We start from the raw sequence: 17,331 nt of genomic DNA, 5'->3' as shown, positions 1-17,331 counted from the left end.
GTGTGTGTGTGTGTGTGTGTGCACGCGCGCATAGTGGTGGTGGTGTTTGTTACTGTCATCACTGTTGTTTTTAGTCTCCTGGATGTTTTTGCTTTGTTTTAATGCAGGGTTTCGCCTGTAGCCCAGGCTGGCCCCCAACTCCTGTGCATGCCGCCTCAGGCCCCTAGTGCTGGGGTTACAGTCATCAAACCAATACATTATTATTTTTAAAGGTGGAAGAGTTAAACACTCAGAAGAGGCACCAGAGTTTGTAAGCACGTTTAAAGCGTCTCTGGGTTCTCACCCCATGAAGAGCAACAGACACAACAAAGGCGGGGGGAAGCTCCCCGAAGGCTTGCACTCCGAGTGTAAAGGACTGGACACTGCATGCCCGAGGAAGCCCTGCCAGAACACATTGGCTTCCAAGCTTTGCCAGTCAGTGGCTGATCTTGTCAGCCCCAGTAGGATGCTCTGGGGACAGTTGTGGCTGTTCCCCGTGCATGACATCACCTTTCCCTTCTCTCTTCCCGGAGACCCAAAGCCAGGTGTGGCGGCACATGCCTTTAATCACAGCACTCCAGAGGCACAGCAGAGAGGGCAGATCTCTCTGGTTTCAGGGCCAGCCTAGTCCTCACAGAACCTTCCCTCCCCTCAAAAGGGACAAATAATACTAAAAAGAAAAAAAAATTGCCTCAACTTTTGAATGCATGGCTTATAACCTAGTGGACCTATTAGACTCAAACTCATTAGCTTATGGAAGAGATGGTTTTATGCCCACCTTACAAATAAAAAGGAATGCAACATGGAGTATTCTATTAACTCTACCAAGACCACTGAGATTCGTCAAAAAGAAAAGGTAGAGTGCTGAGAAAGACACCAGCCGCTCACCCCTTTTTTTTTTACCAAGCCGCACTATTCCCAAAACAAAACTGAGCTATGGGCTGGCATCTTCCTGGTGGTGGGGGTAGGGGAGCAGGCCAGGACCCGTGCCTGCTGGGATGACATTGCACTCCCTCCTTCCCCCCCCCCCACCCACCCACCCCCACCTCACCTTAGTGTAGTGGAACTGCATGGGGTCATCGGTGGAGAGAGAGACATGAAGTCCCTTGTGCAGGAATTCACGAAGCGGGTTCTTGGAATATTCCAGAAACAGGCTGTTGTTGCTGAGAGGAGACATGGCAATAGGGATCTGCGCAAGGTAGTAGAGATACTGCAGTACAGGGCTCTGCAAAAGAACCAACGAGCACTCAGGTGACGTGTGCGGGGGAGGGGAGGGGTTGCCAGTGCCAGTGGAAAGCAGAGGTTGGGCAGTGTCTGGACAGGCCTCTGCCAAGCCCAAGAAAGCTGGGGTGTCCAGACCCACCTTCCTCTACTGCCTGTCCCTCTCATTGCTGTGGGACATGCAAGGGCCTCATGCCCGCTGTTTGTACCCACTCCAGCTTGTAGGGCACAGTGCTGGGCAGGAGGCCACATCTTACACCTCCATAGGCCCTCTGAAGTGGGCAGACCAGGAGAACCCCCATATGCGTGGGAAACGTTCAAGCTGAGACTTTCATAGGTTTGCATATAAAATGGCCTCCGTAGGCTCATGTGCTTGAGCACTTGCTCTCCAGCTAGTGGCAGTGTTTGGAAGGTTCTGGAGCCTTCAGGAGATAGAGTATCACTGGAGGAAGCAGGTCACTGGCTATGACTAGAAATGATAAAACTTGAAGTTTCATAATGCCCAGGACCCACTTCCTAACCATTTTCTACTTCCTAGCTGCAGGTATGACGTAATCAGGTCTCACTGCACCATGATGGGCTCCTTTATAGTGTGGGTCAAAACAAGCCCTTCCTCCCCAAGATGCCGCTTGTTAGGTGCATGGCCACAGCGGTGAGGAAGGTAACAGGGCTGGACACAGTCTAGCCCCTTGGCGATGCGGCCTATGGGAGGGAAGCGGCAGGCTTTGTGCTAGGGCAGTCTTCTGATATGTACAAGTATGGCCAGAGAGAGGACCAGAGCAAGGGGACATTTTGGAAGTGACCGATATGTAGGGAGGCTGAGCACCAGATTCACAGTGACATCACCTGCATGAAGCTAAACCGAGGCGGCCGATGTGCCCACCACTGGGGACTGAGTCCTTTACTGAATGAGGGGCCTAGGGATATTGCCGCAGAAAACAAGGGCTTTAGTCAATGTGAAGGAATCACAGCTCTGCACTCAGTATGTTAAAATTATGCGGTCGACAAAGGTGGGCTGGAGAAATGGCTCCGTGCCTCAGTGCATGCAGCGCTCCTGTAGAGGGCCTGCGTTCAGTGTGGGGCATATAACCTGTAACTCCAGCCCCAAGGGCTCCCACAGCAGCTGCTGCTGTGGGCACCTGCACCCACTCATGCACAGACCCACACGCAGGCATGCGTACATGCACAAGCATAAGAAAAATTAGTCTTTAAAGGGAAAGAAAAAGAGGGCTGGAAATACTAAACAACTGGTAATGCTGTTTCTATAAAGCAAGTAAGGAGAATTCCATTTACGTTTTGTAAGTCTAAAATGTAATGTGTTCCGTTATTCTATGGTTAAAAGCGAACCAAATTGCTTTTGTTGTTTCTCCTGCTTTAGTTTTTGTTTTTTGTTTTTGTTTGTTTGTTTTTAGTGAGCAAGAGAGATCAGGATGTTGGGTAGGAAAGTGGGGAGGAGTTGGAAGGGGAAAAGAATACAATCAAACTATATGAAAAATGTAAATCAAAGATTTAAGTGAAACCAAGAAGACCACAGCTAGCCCAGCCCTCCAGGTGCGTGGCCCTCCAGCACCACTGAGCAGTGCTCTGACGGGGAGAAGATGGGAACATGGTGCCCTGAGCGCCAGCTCCTAGGAGTGGCCCACTTACCTTCTTGAGGAGCAGCCCGTGGGAAATGTTGTCTGCAGTTAGGAAGGCGGACACGAGGTGGGTGATGGAGCCTGCCTCCCCACAGTGAGGCCGGAACAGGAACGTGCTTAGGCCTCGCTCCCTGTGAAAGGGAGGCTCCAGGTCAAGACGTGCCCCTGGTTTACCCTGCCCACACCCCAGCCCAGGACCCAGTCCAGGAGAGAAGACTACCCCCCACAGTCAGCTGAATGAGTGCATCCTAGAATCAGCCCCTCCTACAACGCGGAAGCCAAGGGACGTGACTTCCAGGGCAGAGGAGACAAGAAACAGAGAGCGGTCCTGGCCTTCCTTCTTCCCTCCTCCCGTCCCTCCATGTGGCCGCCACCCACCATGAGAAACCGAGTCCAACCTCTCTGCTATAGAAATGAGCAAAGGCGCAGAGGGTGAAGTGTGTTGAAAGACACAAGAGTAGGACAAAGCCAGAACTGGAAGGTCCACCTCCCAGAGCTCAGCTCGGGACCACCTCCACCCGCGTCCCGGGCCCTCCTCTCAAGCCCATTTTAAACCTCCACACCACAAATTTGGATCGGCTTGGTGCTAGCCAGTGAGTAGCCACACCCCCAAAGGAAGGTGTACGGAATATTAGACTTGCAGAGAAGGGAAGGTGGCTGTGTCCCGTATTGCGGGTATCTGGTATGTGCTGCCGGTATGTGCTTCCTCTGGCCGTGGAGCCTGAGTCTGCTTCACTCTGACTCTCCTGTGCCTGGACTGTGCCACTCACATGGTAGTAGCGTTTTTCCAAAGCACAAATGCATGTGTGCAGATTGCTGCATAGCAGTAAATATGCATGCCTATGTGTTGGCCATGTCCTAGGTCTCTCCTGTCTCAGGGATGTTTGTGCTGCTGAGCATGTACATGTGAACACGTGTGTGCAAATGTAGGCATCACTGCATACACGATACATATCTGTGTTGGCATAAGCCACCTCAAGCATGCCCACATGTATGAGCAGTCATGTGCACATGTGGGTGTGCACGCTCGTGTGGAACATGGGCTCACTCCAGGGCTGCTTCACCCACCTGCGGAGGTTGTTCAGCACCATGATGTTGGCATACATGTAGTACAGGTAGTAGCTGTAGGGAGGGTTCTGCTCGCTGGTCCAGAGCTCCGGGCTGGGGCTCCTGTCCGAGAACATGTGGTCGCTGTGCTTGGACTCATCATCCACACTGTCAAAGCCTGTCACCTGTGTGGGGAGTAAGGATGCTGACTGACACTGAGCCAGGGCAGGATAAGCCAGGACTCAGCTCGGCTCCCTGCAGGGCTCAGGAGCTCACACTCCTGTTAGGGACCCTGGATCTCTGCAGCCTTATCCCTCTAAGGCAGAGAGATAGGGTGCAGTACCTCAGGGCTTCCCAATGAACCCAGTAGGCAGGCCTGGAGAATGTCCAGCCCCCGTGTGGTGGTGGAGACAATGAAGACGCTGAGGCTGGGCCAGATGAGGGGAGGTCTGAGATGGCAGTGTTCCGCTTTGCTGTGCTGCACTGCAGGGACAGCAGCCACTGCCAACAGCAGCTGCGGTGGCAGGCTGAGGGGGCAGGGGAGCCTACTTGCTATGCCACGCAGCCACTGCCATCCATCAAGTCCTCCTGGCCTTCAACTCATCAGCCAGCTAGTTCTCAGATGACACTGTGGGGGAGGGGTTGGCTGGAGCCTCCTTTTAAAGCTGAACGAACCAGGACCAAAGTGGTTTAGGAAGGTGTCTGAGTAGGATGACTGGCTCTAGGTCCATATAGGCTCCGGAGCTGGATTCAAACTATAGGTAGAAGATTCCTTTGGTATGTCAGGTGTGGCCATGAGACACCAGCTGGATGCCTCACAGCAGATCTAGGAGCCCTGGTCAGGTGCAGCTGTGGCCCTAGAGGCGCCTCTGCTCCGCTGGAAAGGAACCTAGGAAATCCTTTTTATCAGGTCAGGCTGAGAGCTGGTGACTCTTGCCTGCGGTCACCCTTCTGTACTAAGGACAGACACAGCCTTCCTCAGTGTTAGCTGCCACCATTACCCTGAGAAGAAATGTCCCTACATCCCTTTCTTTATACAGCTTCTTGGGGTCCAGGAGCTGGGGTGGAAAGCAGAGTGGAGGCAGGAGGAAGCGAACGGACCCTGTGGAGCAGCGCCCTCCTGTGCCACACCACACCGAGCACACTAGAGGCCTGCGGCAAGTCACTTACGTATTTGAGGAAGAGATGGAGCTCCTGGTGATCTTGGGGGTTGATGGTAGCCTTGAAGAGGGGCAGGAAGATGTTTTCCAGCATCTTCCCGAAGGTTGGCAGTATTTTCTTTGACCTAAATATGTCACTGGGAAAAAAAATCAAAGACTTGCTTGTTAGGAGGACTTGGCGTCTTCCTGTGCCCATCGGGGCATTGCCTCGAGCCAGAGGCCACTGAGGGTGAAGTCGTGAGGCTCAGGCTGGGTAAAATCTGATGAGCGAGTCCTCAAGTCTCCAGTGGCCTGGACTCTGCCTCTCGGCTCCTCCAAACCCCATGCCTAGCCCAGCTGGAGATGAGAGTGTCATTCTGAGTAACACACTGGGAAGGGTCAGGAATACAGGACACCACCAGGTCATCTGGTGCCCCAGGCTCACCCAAATGAGAAGAAAGGGTAACCCTCCACCAAGGCCTTCTCATGTATGTATTCTTCAAAAGCAAGACTGATGTGTGCTGAGAGCCAAGCACCACCACCTGCCCACCCGTCAACAGCACCCTCAGGTGTCACATAGGACAGACTGTGGTTCCCCAGAGAAGCCAGAACAGGCAAGGGCACGATACTCACTAGATCCGGGGCACCTGGATGATCCAACGCATGTTGGGTGAATAGACCTTGTTCTGAATGAACCAGCGGGCCAGGCTAGACCACTCGTTAGGACTCCGGCCATAGATGGAGAGGCGCGGTTCTGAGTACTGGTACTTGCTGTCCTCCAGCTCACGGGCCACCTCCTGACACAGGAAGAACTGAGTCAGCCCAAAAGCCTCCCAGCTACACGGGACACCCCAATGCCCCGTGAGCCCTGGGATCCTTCAGCTACCTGCTCATAGGTGTGAGGGCTGATCTAAATCCCTGGCATTGCCACGTAAGCACCCACTCCCCAGCCGCGGCTTCTCCTGGGAGGGAGCCAGGGTCTGACACTGGCGTGCTGCAGAACCAAGCTGGGTAGCAGCTGTGTCTCCACCCGGAGCCAGCCGCCTGCAGCCAGCCAAGTTCAGGCGGCAAACAGACAGGGGTGGCACCAGGATGCTACATGCGCTTCCCTTCCCTTCCCTGCTGTTGGCCCACACAACGCAAACCCCCCCCCACGCCCCACACACACACACGAACAGGAACCAGCACTGGCCTGTGCTGGGCAGTACACAGAAGGGCCTTCAGAGAGAGGAAGGGACAGAGGCCGTACATGCCCCTACATTTTTGGAGGCAGACGGCATCAGGTCTCTGAAGAGGCTGAGGGCTTACTCACCTTGACCATGCGAGCAAAGTACTCTCCTCCCAGGTAGTTTTCAGTTTTCAAATACAGATCCCGAAGCTCACTGGCCCCCACGGGGTTGTACTTGGAGTTGAACTTGTCAAAGCGGTGGAATGTCTGCCGGCCCTGTGAGGAGGGACCACCAGCCAGCTCCACCACATTTCTCTGCAGCTACCAACTATGTTTCTCCAGACCTTTACAAGACGGCCACACTGGAAAATGTTGTCACCTCCCTCCCCAGCCTCTGCTGCTCCTAGCTCTCTCTGATTCTATGAATGAGGTGGGAGAATCCGCCAAGACAATTCCTGGCATCAGTGTCAGGCCTCCACATACACATACACACATATGTGCCACACATGTACAAAAATATACATAAGCCACAAAAAAATGGAATCAGACGAAAAATGAAGTTTTTACTGTGGCATTTAGGTCTGATAGTATTTACTGTGTGTATTTGTTACATCTGGGTTACTTGTTGTCTGCAACTGGATGCTTGTGTTACTTTCCACTTTTGAATGTTGAAGATAACGCTGCCTTGTGCACCAGCATGCAAGTGTCTATTGACGTTCTCGTTTTCAGTGCCTTCAAGAGTATGAATAGGAGCAGAGAAGTCTATGAAATTCTACGGCTAACATTTTAAAGAACCACTGTGCTGTCTCCACCGCAACTGCACCATCATTTGGGATTTTTAACAGCTTTGAAAATTAACAAGCTACATGATAGTTATCACCTATAAAATTTTTTTAATGTATTGACTTTTTTTTTTTTTACTCCTATGTGCGTTCATGTTTGGCTGGATGGGTGCCAGAGGCATGCAGTGCCTGTAATGACCAGAAGAGGGCGCTGGGTCCCTAGAACTGCAGCTATAGGCGTTAGTGAGCTAGCTACTGACTGTGGGTTCTGGAAACTGAAGGCTTGTCTTCCACAAAAGCAGCGAATGCTCTTAACTTGCTCTCTTAACCATCTCTCCAGTCCCACGGTCATGATTTTACTGACAAGAAGACAGAAGCATAAGCAAGTCACCTAAGGGAACATGGGTCCTACATGATTGGTCCCCTTGGAACCATCCCCAACTTCACACCCTATAGTCTTCCTCTGACACATGTCTGTTTTCCCAGCCCCGTTATCCAACAACACCAGATTCCTTGCGTAGCCTCTACTATAAGCAAAGAAAGATGCTTCCCCAGCCTCCAACTGTTTTAGCACAGCTGTTGGCTTCCATGGGCAGAGCACTCCAGATGGAGGTACCCAGAGCAGAAGCTCACTCACCGCATGGACGTCCAGCGAGTCCACGGTGAGGTCGTAGGGGTCCATGTGCAGGCTGTCGAACACCTGCCGCAGGGTGATCTTCCGACCTAGCTTCTCGGCCACGGTTCTGTCCGGCTCTGTCTGGTACGTGTGCTTGATGAAGCGCAGCAGGTGCTTCTGATTCATGCAGGCCGCTGCATGGATGTGCGTGTCCACCTGGAACGACACATCACTCACTGGATAATGAGCTGGGTTCCCTTCCCTTGGGACCAAGAGCCCTAACCCCCCACGGGGAGCACACGGGCAGTGGACACAGTACCTACCATCCCCCTTTCTGTTTTTCCTCCAGGCCTTGGAGCTAGTCTCCTGGCAGCTCTGCCATCCAGCCTACACTGAAACAGCATTTATTTTTTTCCCTCTTGACAAGTCCTCAGTGGCCCTTGCATCCTCAGGGGGAGGCCTAGCACTTTAACATGGAATTTTGTCTGCATACAATCCTAACTGTCCCCTCCCTGCTGCCCCATCACATGTGGGAGCCACCTATGGCTGCATACAATCCTAACTGTCCCTTCCTGCCATCCTGTCACATGTGGGAGCCCCCCATGGCTGCATACAATCCTACATGTGGGAGCCACCTATGGCTGCATACAATCCTAACTGCCCTCCCTGCCACCCCGTCACATGTGGGAGCCACCTATGGCTGCATACAATCCTAACTGTCCCTTCCTGCCACCCTGTCATATGTGGGAGCCACCTATGGCTGCATACAATCCTACATGTGGGAGCCGCCTATGGCTGCATACAATCCTAACTGCCCTTCCTGCCACCCCTCTCACATGTGGGAGCCGCCTATGGCTGCATACAATCCTAACTGTCCCCTTCCTGCCGCCCCGTCCCATGTGGGAGCCACCTCTACCCGCTCAGACACCCAGCAGCTCTATGCTGCATCCCGCTGCCCACGCTTGGCCCCAGCCTGCAGGGCTTCGACCTCCCTGCCAAGCTCATCTGTTCCATTCTTTCTCCTCCACATGGACACCAACCCCATCCCCTGGGCACAGCCAATCTGTTCTCTCTTAGCGCAGACAGCCCGGGCACTCGGTCCAGTCATCTGCGTTGATGGGGCACGTCCTCCTGACCCCTCTTGTATGCTCCTATCTGCCTGGGAGCTCTCAAAGACAGAGACCATGTTCAATGCGCCCACCCCAGCACCCACCCCAGGGACTGGTCCAAAGTACCAAGGGAGTCAGAGGGTGAGTGAATGCATGAGTAAACCGGTGCTATCAGTTCCAGGGGTTCCATAACCATTGAAACCCCACCCTTCCCACTGACTTCTCTGGGACTCCCCAAAGCAATGCCCCTGCGAGAGTGAAGAGGATAGCTGCCACACCTTTCCCAGTCAACTCTACCTCACCCTGAACTTGGGGATTCCATGCCCCATACAGCAACAGATGTCCTGACTGGAAGCCAACAGGTGGACTCAGACCTCAGGGAAAATTCTAACTCACAGATGGTCCCCCCCCCTGCACTCAGTGGGAACATGGATTCCCCAGGGGAGGCCCCAGCAAGGAGTCCAGTGGGACCTCAGCACCCTTGTAGAATGTTTCAGGGCTTCTATATTGGGCTAACCTCCTGTAACATCAAGCTGTCTCTTCATCTCTGACCTGTCCTGTGATAGCTCATTCTCTCCCCAGAACATAGCACCTGTGCCTTTATTTAGGGGGGAGGAGAGGGAAAGAGGGAGAGGGGGGAGAAGAAGGGGGAGAGAAGGAAGAATAAAAAGGGGGAGGAGGAGGAGGCCTGAGAGAAAGAAAGAAGAGTCTTGAGGTGGGGGGGGCAGACACCCGAAGAGGGCGTTGGATCCCCTGGAGATGAAATTACTTGTGGTTGTGAAGTGCCTGCCCTGAGTGCTGGGAACTGAACTCCATTCCTCTGCAAGATCACCAAGAGCTGTTAACCACTGAGCCATCTGTCTAGGCCCCACCTGTTAACCACTGAGCCATCTGTCTAGCCCCCACCTGTTAACCACTGAGCCATCTGTCTAGCCCCCACCTGTTAACTACTGAGCCATCTGTCTAGCCCCTACCTGTTAACTACTGAGCCATCTGTCTAGCCCCTACCTGTTAACCACTGAGCCATCTGTCTAGCCCCCACCTGTTAACTACTGAGCCATCTGTCTAGCCCCTACCTGTTAACCACTGAGCCATCTGTCTAGCCCCTACCTGTTAACCACTGAGCCATCTGTCTAGCCCCCACCTGTTAACTACTGAGCCATCTGTCTAGGCCCCACCTGTTAACCACTGAGCCATCTGTCTAGCCCCTACCTGTTAACCACTGAGCCATCTGTCTAGCCCCCACCTGTTAACCACTGAGCCATCTGTCTAGCCCCCACCTGTTAACCACTGAGCCATCTGTCTAGCCCCCATCTGTGCCTTTAACTTTTCTCTTTAAACCAATAACTCCCAAATGTGGACCATTAGCTAAAAGTTCCAGGACTAATTACCTGTCTGACCTCTCTATTTGAAGAACTCAACGATAGTTCAAATGTAAGTACCTCCAAAAACGTACTCTCCATCTCAGCCCACAACCCCAACCTGACTACCTCCCACAGATCAGTGTCTGAGAAATGACACATTCTGAACTCACATGTTCACCATGAAAAGGTGGGGGCATGCTCAGCCTTGTCACCCCCTTCTCTCAGCACCAGCCAATCCTGTCAGCTCTACCTTCCAAACCAATGTGCTCCAAACCCACTGTTACCACAAGAACTCTCACTCCGGAATCCAGAATGACCTCTTTCCTAGTCTTACAACGTCTCCCTTTGTCATCTGTCAACTACACCACCATCACACACATACAAGCTGGAGCTGATTAAAACAAACAAACAAACACAAATAAACAAGCAAAACCACACTGTCACTAATCTTAAGATATGGGCACTCCTCATGCTGCCTGGTCCTATCTCTCTGTTAGTCCATTCCTGGTCCCTTTTTACTATGTTTCACCTACAGGCTGTCACCTGGCTAAGCGGAGAGGTGACCTAGAGTCATGGTGGGAGTGCTGGGTCACCTTTCATGAGCCCAAGAAGACCAAATCAGGGTGCTCCCAGACACCAGCCTGCACCCTAGAGCTGCAGCAGACCGGGCTGTCTGCCAAGGCTGGAGTGAGGAGGCACTGACCTCAAGCCAGGGAATGCTGTCCACAGCTGGTTGGTCATCTGTAAGACATGCCAAGCCAGACATTTGATCTATTGGACTTCTGTGCACATTATCCCAGCCAGCCCATGGTGTTGGGCACATCGCTCACTCCTCGGGGTCCTGCCTGCCATCAGTTTTTGACACTCCTCCAAGAAAGACAGAAACAACTCAAAGCTGTGAAGCCAGAAACATCACACAGAGCAGGGCTGAGGCTCCAGCGCTTCAGATCTGAGTGGAGACAGGAGGTCAGCCCGGCTTAGCTTGCCGCAGTGCCGCCTACCTCAGCATGACTCCACACATTCCTCTGCAGCCCTAGCTACGTCCTCCAGCTTCCCAGTCATACACAGCACCTGTTATGGCTCCCATGAGTCACAGGACAGAGAATGAAAACATCCTGGCTATCCAGGAATCACCCAGTCCAAGTTTCAGAATCTCAAAGGCGACTCTTAGGAACTAGTCAAAAGGGCCTCTGTTTGGAGATTAATGTCTTCAACTCACCAGAAAAATTGACATGAACACTCTACTGTCATGTGGGATCCAGGTTCACACAAACAGTAGCATTTCAATGCAGGACTGTTTGATATCCGGGACCTGAGCTGACACTGGCTGTTCCCATGCCCACGGCAGACATGAGTAATTGATAATAGTGTTCTCTCTCTAAGCTTCAACAGCTTCTGGGAGCCAATCTCAATTGGTCAGGCTTGGCCCAGATGATACTTATGATGTCTCTGATACGACACTTTATCAAAGTGGGACAATGCCAATTTCTATCCAATATCCAACTTCCTAGTATCAGACACAGGCTTTCTTTCTTTTAACACCTGGCAGAAACACGTCTCAGTTACAGGGTCTTGCCAGTTGGTGCTCTCAGTGCCATAACTCGCCCCTTACTGCCCACACAGACACACGCCATGCCCCAGCCTCCTGCCTTTAGAACCTGGCTCTCAACATGACAAACACTGAGGAAATAGGGATGCCCCTTCCCTGCCACTGTAGATTGGTGAAGTAAAGTGTCCAACACCCCGCAGGCCAGCTCTCCTACCCTGTAGGACAGCCCAAGGACAGTCGGGAGCAGTCCAGGGATGGCCACAGGACCTAAGCCAGCAAGGCCCCAAGCATCAGGAGACAGACCAAGAGCAGCCACACCTGCGGAGGGCAGGGCTGTGCAGTACTGGGTCAGGGGTTTCAGCCAACTGCTCTGGTATGTGTTGAGTTCTCACAGTAACTGAGCCACCACCTGACTAAGCACCTAAACTCCCAGAGAGGAAACAGAGGCTATTGTATCTAGGCAAGCAGTCTAACCATGACCTTTCCCCTCTGCCCAGGCAGCTAAGACAATTATAAAAACCTCTCATAAGCTACAATCCCCACTCTCACTTCGGAAGCCTCTTGGTCCAGTCTGAGACTCCTGGCATCCTTTAAGGAGCCCGCAGGCTTCCATGGGTCAGAACCTTCCCATAGGCCAGCAGCTTCCCCTCCCTACCTGGGTGGTGCCTAAGGTCCAGCCCCAGCTGCTTGCTTTCTTTCTCCTCCCTCTCCCAGTCTCCTGACACCTGCACATATTGCTCCCCCCACACGCACCCCCAGATGCCTCTCTGTCCCTTTTTTCTTCCCAACACTCTGACCTCTCCCTAAAAGCCACTTGTCTCTGGGAATTCTTCGTTTTTTCGAGACAAGGTTTCTCTGTGTAGCCTTGGCTGTCCTGGACTCACTCTGTAGACCAGGTTGGCCTCGAACTCACAATGATCCGCCTGCCTCTGCCTCCCGAGTGCTGGGATTAAAGGTGCGCCACCACTGCCCAGTTGTCTCTGGGAATTCTTAACAGCAGGAAGTATCTCTTGTTCCCCACCAGCCATGCTCAGCATGGTACCAAACCTCAGTGTGTCCTGCTTACGTGGAAGAAAGTGGAAAAGCTCCAGGCCACAATCCTTTCACACACACACACACACACACACACACACACACACACACACACACACCTGTCCTTGCTGTCGCCCCTACAGGTAGAAGGTACCGGAGCCACTCGGCCATTCTGGGGTGGGGAGGAGTGGGGGGAGGGTTGAGGAAGAGGGGCAGAGACAGGAGCATCTCAGGGCTCTATTTTAGGACACCCGACTCCAAACTCCTAAGTCCAAAGAGGCCCTAACAGCTTTCCCTCCGAGCTGAGTCTGAACACATCCACTAACCTAAAACCCCACTGCTAGGACCAATCAGCACACTGTACTCTCACACTGGAGGAAGGGACTAACACCAACAGCGACATACCGCCACAGACCTAGAGTGGTACCATGGTGTCCGAGGCACAACCAAACACAAGGATGCAGTTCACCAGCCTCTCTTCTGTACATGCGGACCTAATCCACACAGGCTCCTATGGCCGAGAAGTGTTCAGCCAGGAAACCTGACGCTTACCCAGCTCTGGCCCTGGACTGACTCAAGACATCTTTCTCTGGGAGCACTGGCCATCACGTACCTTCCTCACGTTATAGAAGTCTCTGTGGGGGTTACTCTTCAACTCCTTGAACTCCGACATTTCATTTAACATCTCATGAAGGCTAAACTTGGATTCCAGAAAGTTCAGCCGCCGGTGACAATAGGTTTTCCTGCAAGTTGGTAAGAGATAGAGACCGGAGTAAGAAATCACACCGGACGTGACTTTAGCGACCTCCGGAGAGAGCAGTGATCCCAGGGTGGAGAGGGGTCAAGCTCCGGCAGGGTGGAGGAGGAAGAGCGGAGATGCCTCCAGCTTTCCTCAGACCTGGTTGAACTGGTCAGCACACACACGTGCTATCAATCCTGTGAGGGGACAGTCAAGACAAAGGGAGGAAAGCACTAACCCTGGGACCCTGTGCAGGTTTTTGCTGTCTTATGTGTTTGGGCAATTAGCACAGGAGTAACCATCCCGTGCATAGCTGTGGGGATGGCAACACCACAGACTGACGTGCATGGTATGTCTGGCTGAGCAGAGCAGCCCCTCCCACTGTTCTTCTCGCCTCTCCTCAGCCACCTCAATCCTTTAAAGACAGAATTCATTGATGCAGTCAAACTACACAGTACAACCTGCCTACGTTGGGATACAAAGGCGTAACCTCCCACCCGTGACCATAGATTCCCAAGACTAAGGGCTCCTCAACCCTTCCTGGGCAGGAAGAGGACATTTTCAGTGAGGGGCAGGTGAGGAACATTGGGACAGAAAGCGCTGTGTGACCAACACTCCAGGCTCCCGGCTGAGAGGAAGCACTCACAGTTGAGGGAGTTTTCCTCAGCCAGGCAGCAAAGGTGAGCCTGCTGTGGCCGGATGTCTCCCCTACCTAGCTTGGTTGCCCAGCCACACAGACTGACAACAGTTCACACCATGCTGCTTCCTCAGAATTCCCAAACAGCATCTGCCTTCACACCTAGTGCCCTAGGCCTCCATAGAGAACAGCTGTTTGGAGCTAGAGAGAAGGCCCGGTGCTTAAGACTGGATGCTGTTCTTGCAGAAGAATTGAGGTTGATTCCAAATATCCAAATCGCATCTGCCTGCAACTCCAGCTCCAGGGCATCTGACAGCCGCTGACCTCCTCATATGCAGATACACGCGCATGCGTATAAACACAGGGCAACAATAACATGCTGCAGTTGCCAACCCTTGGCAGTGTCATTTATCTACAGGAACGAGCCCCGGGGTCTCAGAGTGGGGAAGGGAGGTTAAGGTTGCTTTGTCCAGTGTCTGTCCCAAAAAGGAGTCTCCTTGACAACTTCTTAGACAGCAGTCACTGCTCACACCCCTGGCCAAGGAAGGCATCCTAGAATCTGTCCCTTCCCGTCCTGGGTCTGAGTTCTAGCCTCTGACCAGCGAGGACCAAGGGCCACCCGCCCACCGTGCCCGGCCCTGTTCTCCTCTCTCAGGGACTAGGCCCGCACTCTTCACACTGGAACCCAAGGCAGGAGTGATCAAGGGGGCACATGGCACTCTGGCAGGCCCTCGCCTTCCCCAAACCCCATTCCTAAGCTGCAGGTAACTAACTGCCCCTTCACCACTGCTTAGCTCAGATCCCTGCCAGCTCCAGCCAAGCCCTCAAGCGTGGGCGGCGATGCAAAGGGTGCCAGGCTCCTTGCATGCCACTTTCAAAAGCCCAGAAAGCCCAGAAGCTAAAGCAGGAGTCTTCATTACTCCCTCCGCGTTCGCCCATGCCCTGGGCTGGAGGCTGGCAGCCCTCTGTGGTGTTGTCTTGCCTAAGGAGCCGGGTGGCAGCTGATGTCAGACCGCAGTGGCCACTCCCACACAGAGGCACCCACGTGTACAAGGGCAGCAGGGCCCGGCAGCAACAACTCTAAGGCCGCGCCACCTCAAAAAGGGAAATCCAGGGTGGGTTGCATGCACCAACGCCAGCTGCTCCTTCCCGCACCCGCACAATGAAAAAGGGGAGTCGGGGACACGAGCTTACGTGGGGCCATCGGTGATGAGTGCCAGAATATGGCTCATGTCCACAATGTAGGTCTCCAGGTCAGGGTAGGGCAGGCTGTGGGGCTCCTGGCGTTCCAGCATCGTCTGGTTGTCATACACGAAGAGAACACCTCCCTGCATGCGGACCAGGTAGCCCAGGTTGGGGGGCGCATCATCCAGGCAATAAGGGTCTTCCTGGGGCAGTGGGGGAGGATGGAAATCTGCAAAACAGGATAAGTGATGGCCAAGTGACCCTGCCCTTGTGCACTCCGCCAGCTTCCCTGGTTGGCTTGTATCTATACCTTTCACCACTGTGTGAAATAATTATTCTTCGCACCTTGGGTATCACTAGGCGCACCTGTTTGTGTTGCTAGCTATTTAGTCTCTGGAGCAATCTTGTCCCAAGGCTGACACACCAATGCATGTGCATGCATGGGTGCATGTGTGCGCGTGCATTGTGTGTGCGTGCTTGTGTGTGTGCATGCATGTGTGTGTATGTGCTAGTATGTGTGTATGTGCACATGTACATATGTGTGTGTTTAGCTTAATAAAAATGGACTTCACCCTTTTTTGCTCTTCTTGGCCCTTGGGAACGTTTTGTTTTATTTTTATTTCTTAGAGAAAAAAAAACAGCTAGGTGTTTTCCCAGTAAGAGAAGGAACCATGCTGGGAATGTATGTGTGGTGGGGGGGGGAGGGTAGGGAATTATTGTCCCCTCTTCCCACATTTTTTTCTGAGCCCAAAGTAGCCAATATAGTTAGACAAGAAGCCACCCTGTCCCTAAAAGAGCAAAAGAAACAGTGACCAGGTCCTTGCCTCGCAGAGCAGGGACCGCCCTGCATGGAGCCAGGGAGGAGTCTCCCAATCAAAGCAGTAAAACACCTCTCCACTTTCCTGGCTGAGAGACTCTGAAAGCCTCTTTGTCCCTGGAATCCTGACTCCTCACCTGAGACACCCCCCCCCCCACCCAGCAGGCTGTAGTGAGGGCTGGAAAAGCACAAAAGCACGGGCAAGGAAGTGTTTTGCAAACAGGTGTGCCCTGGACAAGGGTCACAGGGCATTGCCTATGATGGTCCAGCTTAATGGTGTTTTTTTTTTTTTAATGTTAGGATTGTGCAGAAGTGTGTCTGTAAGCCAGCAAAATACTCAGTGAGTTACTGGGCATTCAGCACTCTGTTACTAAGTGGGCTGATGAATTTGCCCAGCCGTAGGCCTCACAGAAACATTCTGAGCACCGTTAACGTGGGTTGGACGGTTAACTGCATCTTCAATTTAGGATATTTTCAACTTCCGATTGATTTGCCAGGAGCACACTCCATCAACAGTCTGTAGCATCTGCATCTTGGCTGTGTCTGGCCAGGGAGTAAACACTGAGCATGAGCTAGCACTTTGCAAAACAGCTGCCTGCCAGGCAGAAGGAACCTTGGCTCCTGATTGGAAGAAGCACCCAGGGCTTGGGGCGGGACGTCCTGCCTCAGCACTCTGGAGCAGGCTGACCCTACGCTGTGATGGTCACAGAGATGACAGGACACAGCAGAGCACGACGCTGAGGGCCCCATCAGGCACAGCAACAGGCCAAGTCTCGGAAGTCTCTAGATAGTGCTAGCGTTGCGTCAGGGGCAGAGAGCTGAAAAGGCCTATGTGATGCCACAGCCCACCCACCCATAGACTGCATCGCCTTACCACACTCATGCCCAGGACATAAGGGTCTTCTGCCATATTTTAAAGCACACAAGCATCTGATAATCATTGCTGCCTGGCCCCTGCCCATAGGGTCCTGTCCCTCGGGCACATGGGGAAATAGCCTTGGGAAGGCTGAGATCTACAGAGGCCCCTCCTTGGTGATAAAGGGATGCTCAACACAGAACTGGACTGAAAACCAGGGACAACCTAGCACCCATTACCCCAAAACAGCCAGGGTACTGGCCTGGATATGACCCTCAGGCCCTGATCTAGTCTCCACCCCTGGGTTTCAAGGGTGAAGGTCCCCATAACCCTTGTTTTAGTGACTTCATTTCCAGCCTCCGCTGCTCCTAGATCCCTCACTATGTTGGGAAGACCCCCTACTGTTCCTCATCTCCCTCCCCTGATCTTGGCAGAATAAATATGGCTGCCATTT

General features: G+C 53.0%; 1 protein-coding gene across 11 annotated transcripts in view; it reads right to left on the bottom strand.

Moving 5' to 3' along the window:
• The window catches only part of AMPD3 (adenosine monophosphate deaminase 3), a 46,160-nt gene that overhangs the window by 3,401 nt on the left and 25,428 nt on the right, over window positions 1-17,331 (bottom strand). For all 11 annotated transcript variants that reach the window (XM_084768336.1, XM_084768327.1, XM_084768334.1 and 8 more), the window contains 9 exons: window positions 15,214-15,433; window positions 13,257-13,386; window positions 7,611-7,805; window positions 6,336-6,467; window positions 5,657-5,820; window positions 5,055-5,181; window positions 3,906-4,069; window positions 2,848-2,968; window positions 1,031-1,204 (listed from right to left, as the gene is read on the bottom strand). In XM_084768336.1, the coding sequence (XP_084624462.1) occupies window positions 1,031-1,204; window positions 2,848-2,968; window positions 3,906-4,069; window positions 5,055-5,181; window positions 5,657-5,820; window positions 6,336-6,467; window positions 7,611-7,805; window positions 13,257-13,386; window positions 15,214-15,433 (1,427 nt within the window). The remainder of the gene's footprint in view (window positions 1-1,030; window positions 1,205-2,847; window positions 2,969-3,905; window positions 4,070-5,054; window positions 5,182-5,656; window positions 5,821-6,335; window positions 6,468-7,610; window positions 7,806-13,256; window positions 13,387-15,213; window positions 15,434-17,331) is intronic.

This window comes from Acomys minous, assembly GCF_964271855.1.
Source record: "Acomys minous genome assembly, chromosome: 2".
Classification (NCBI taxonomy): domain Eukaryota; kingdom Metazoa; phylum Chordata; class Mammalia; order Rodentia; family Muridae; genus Acomys; species Acomys minous.
Note: the sequence above shows the minus strand (reverse complement) of the source record. Positions and strands in the feature narration are given on the sequence as shown.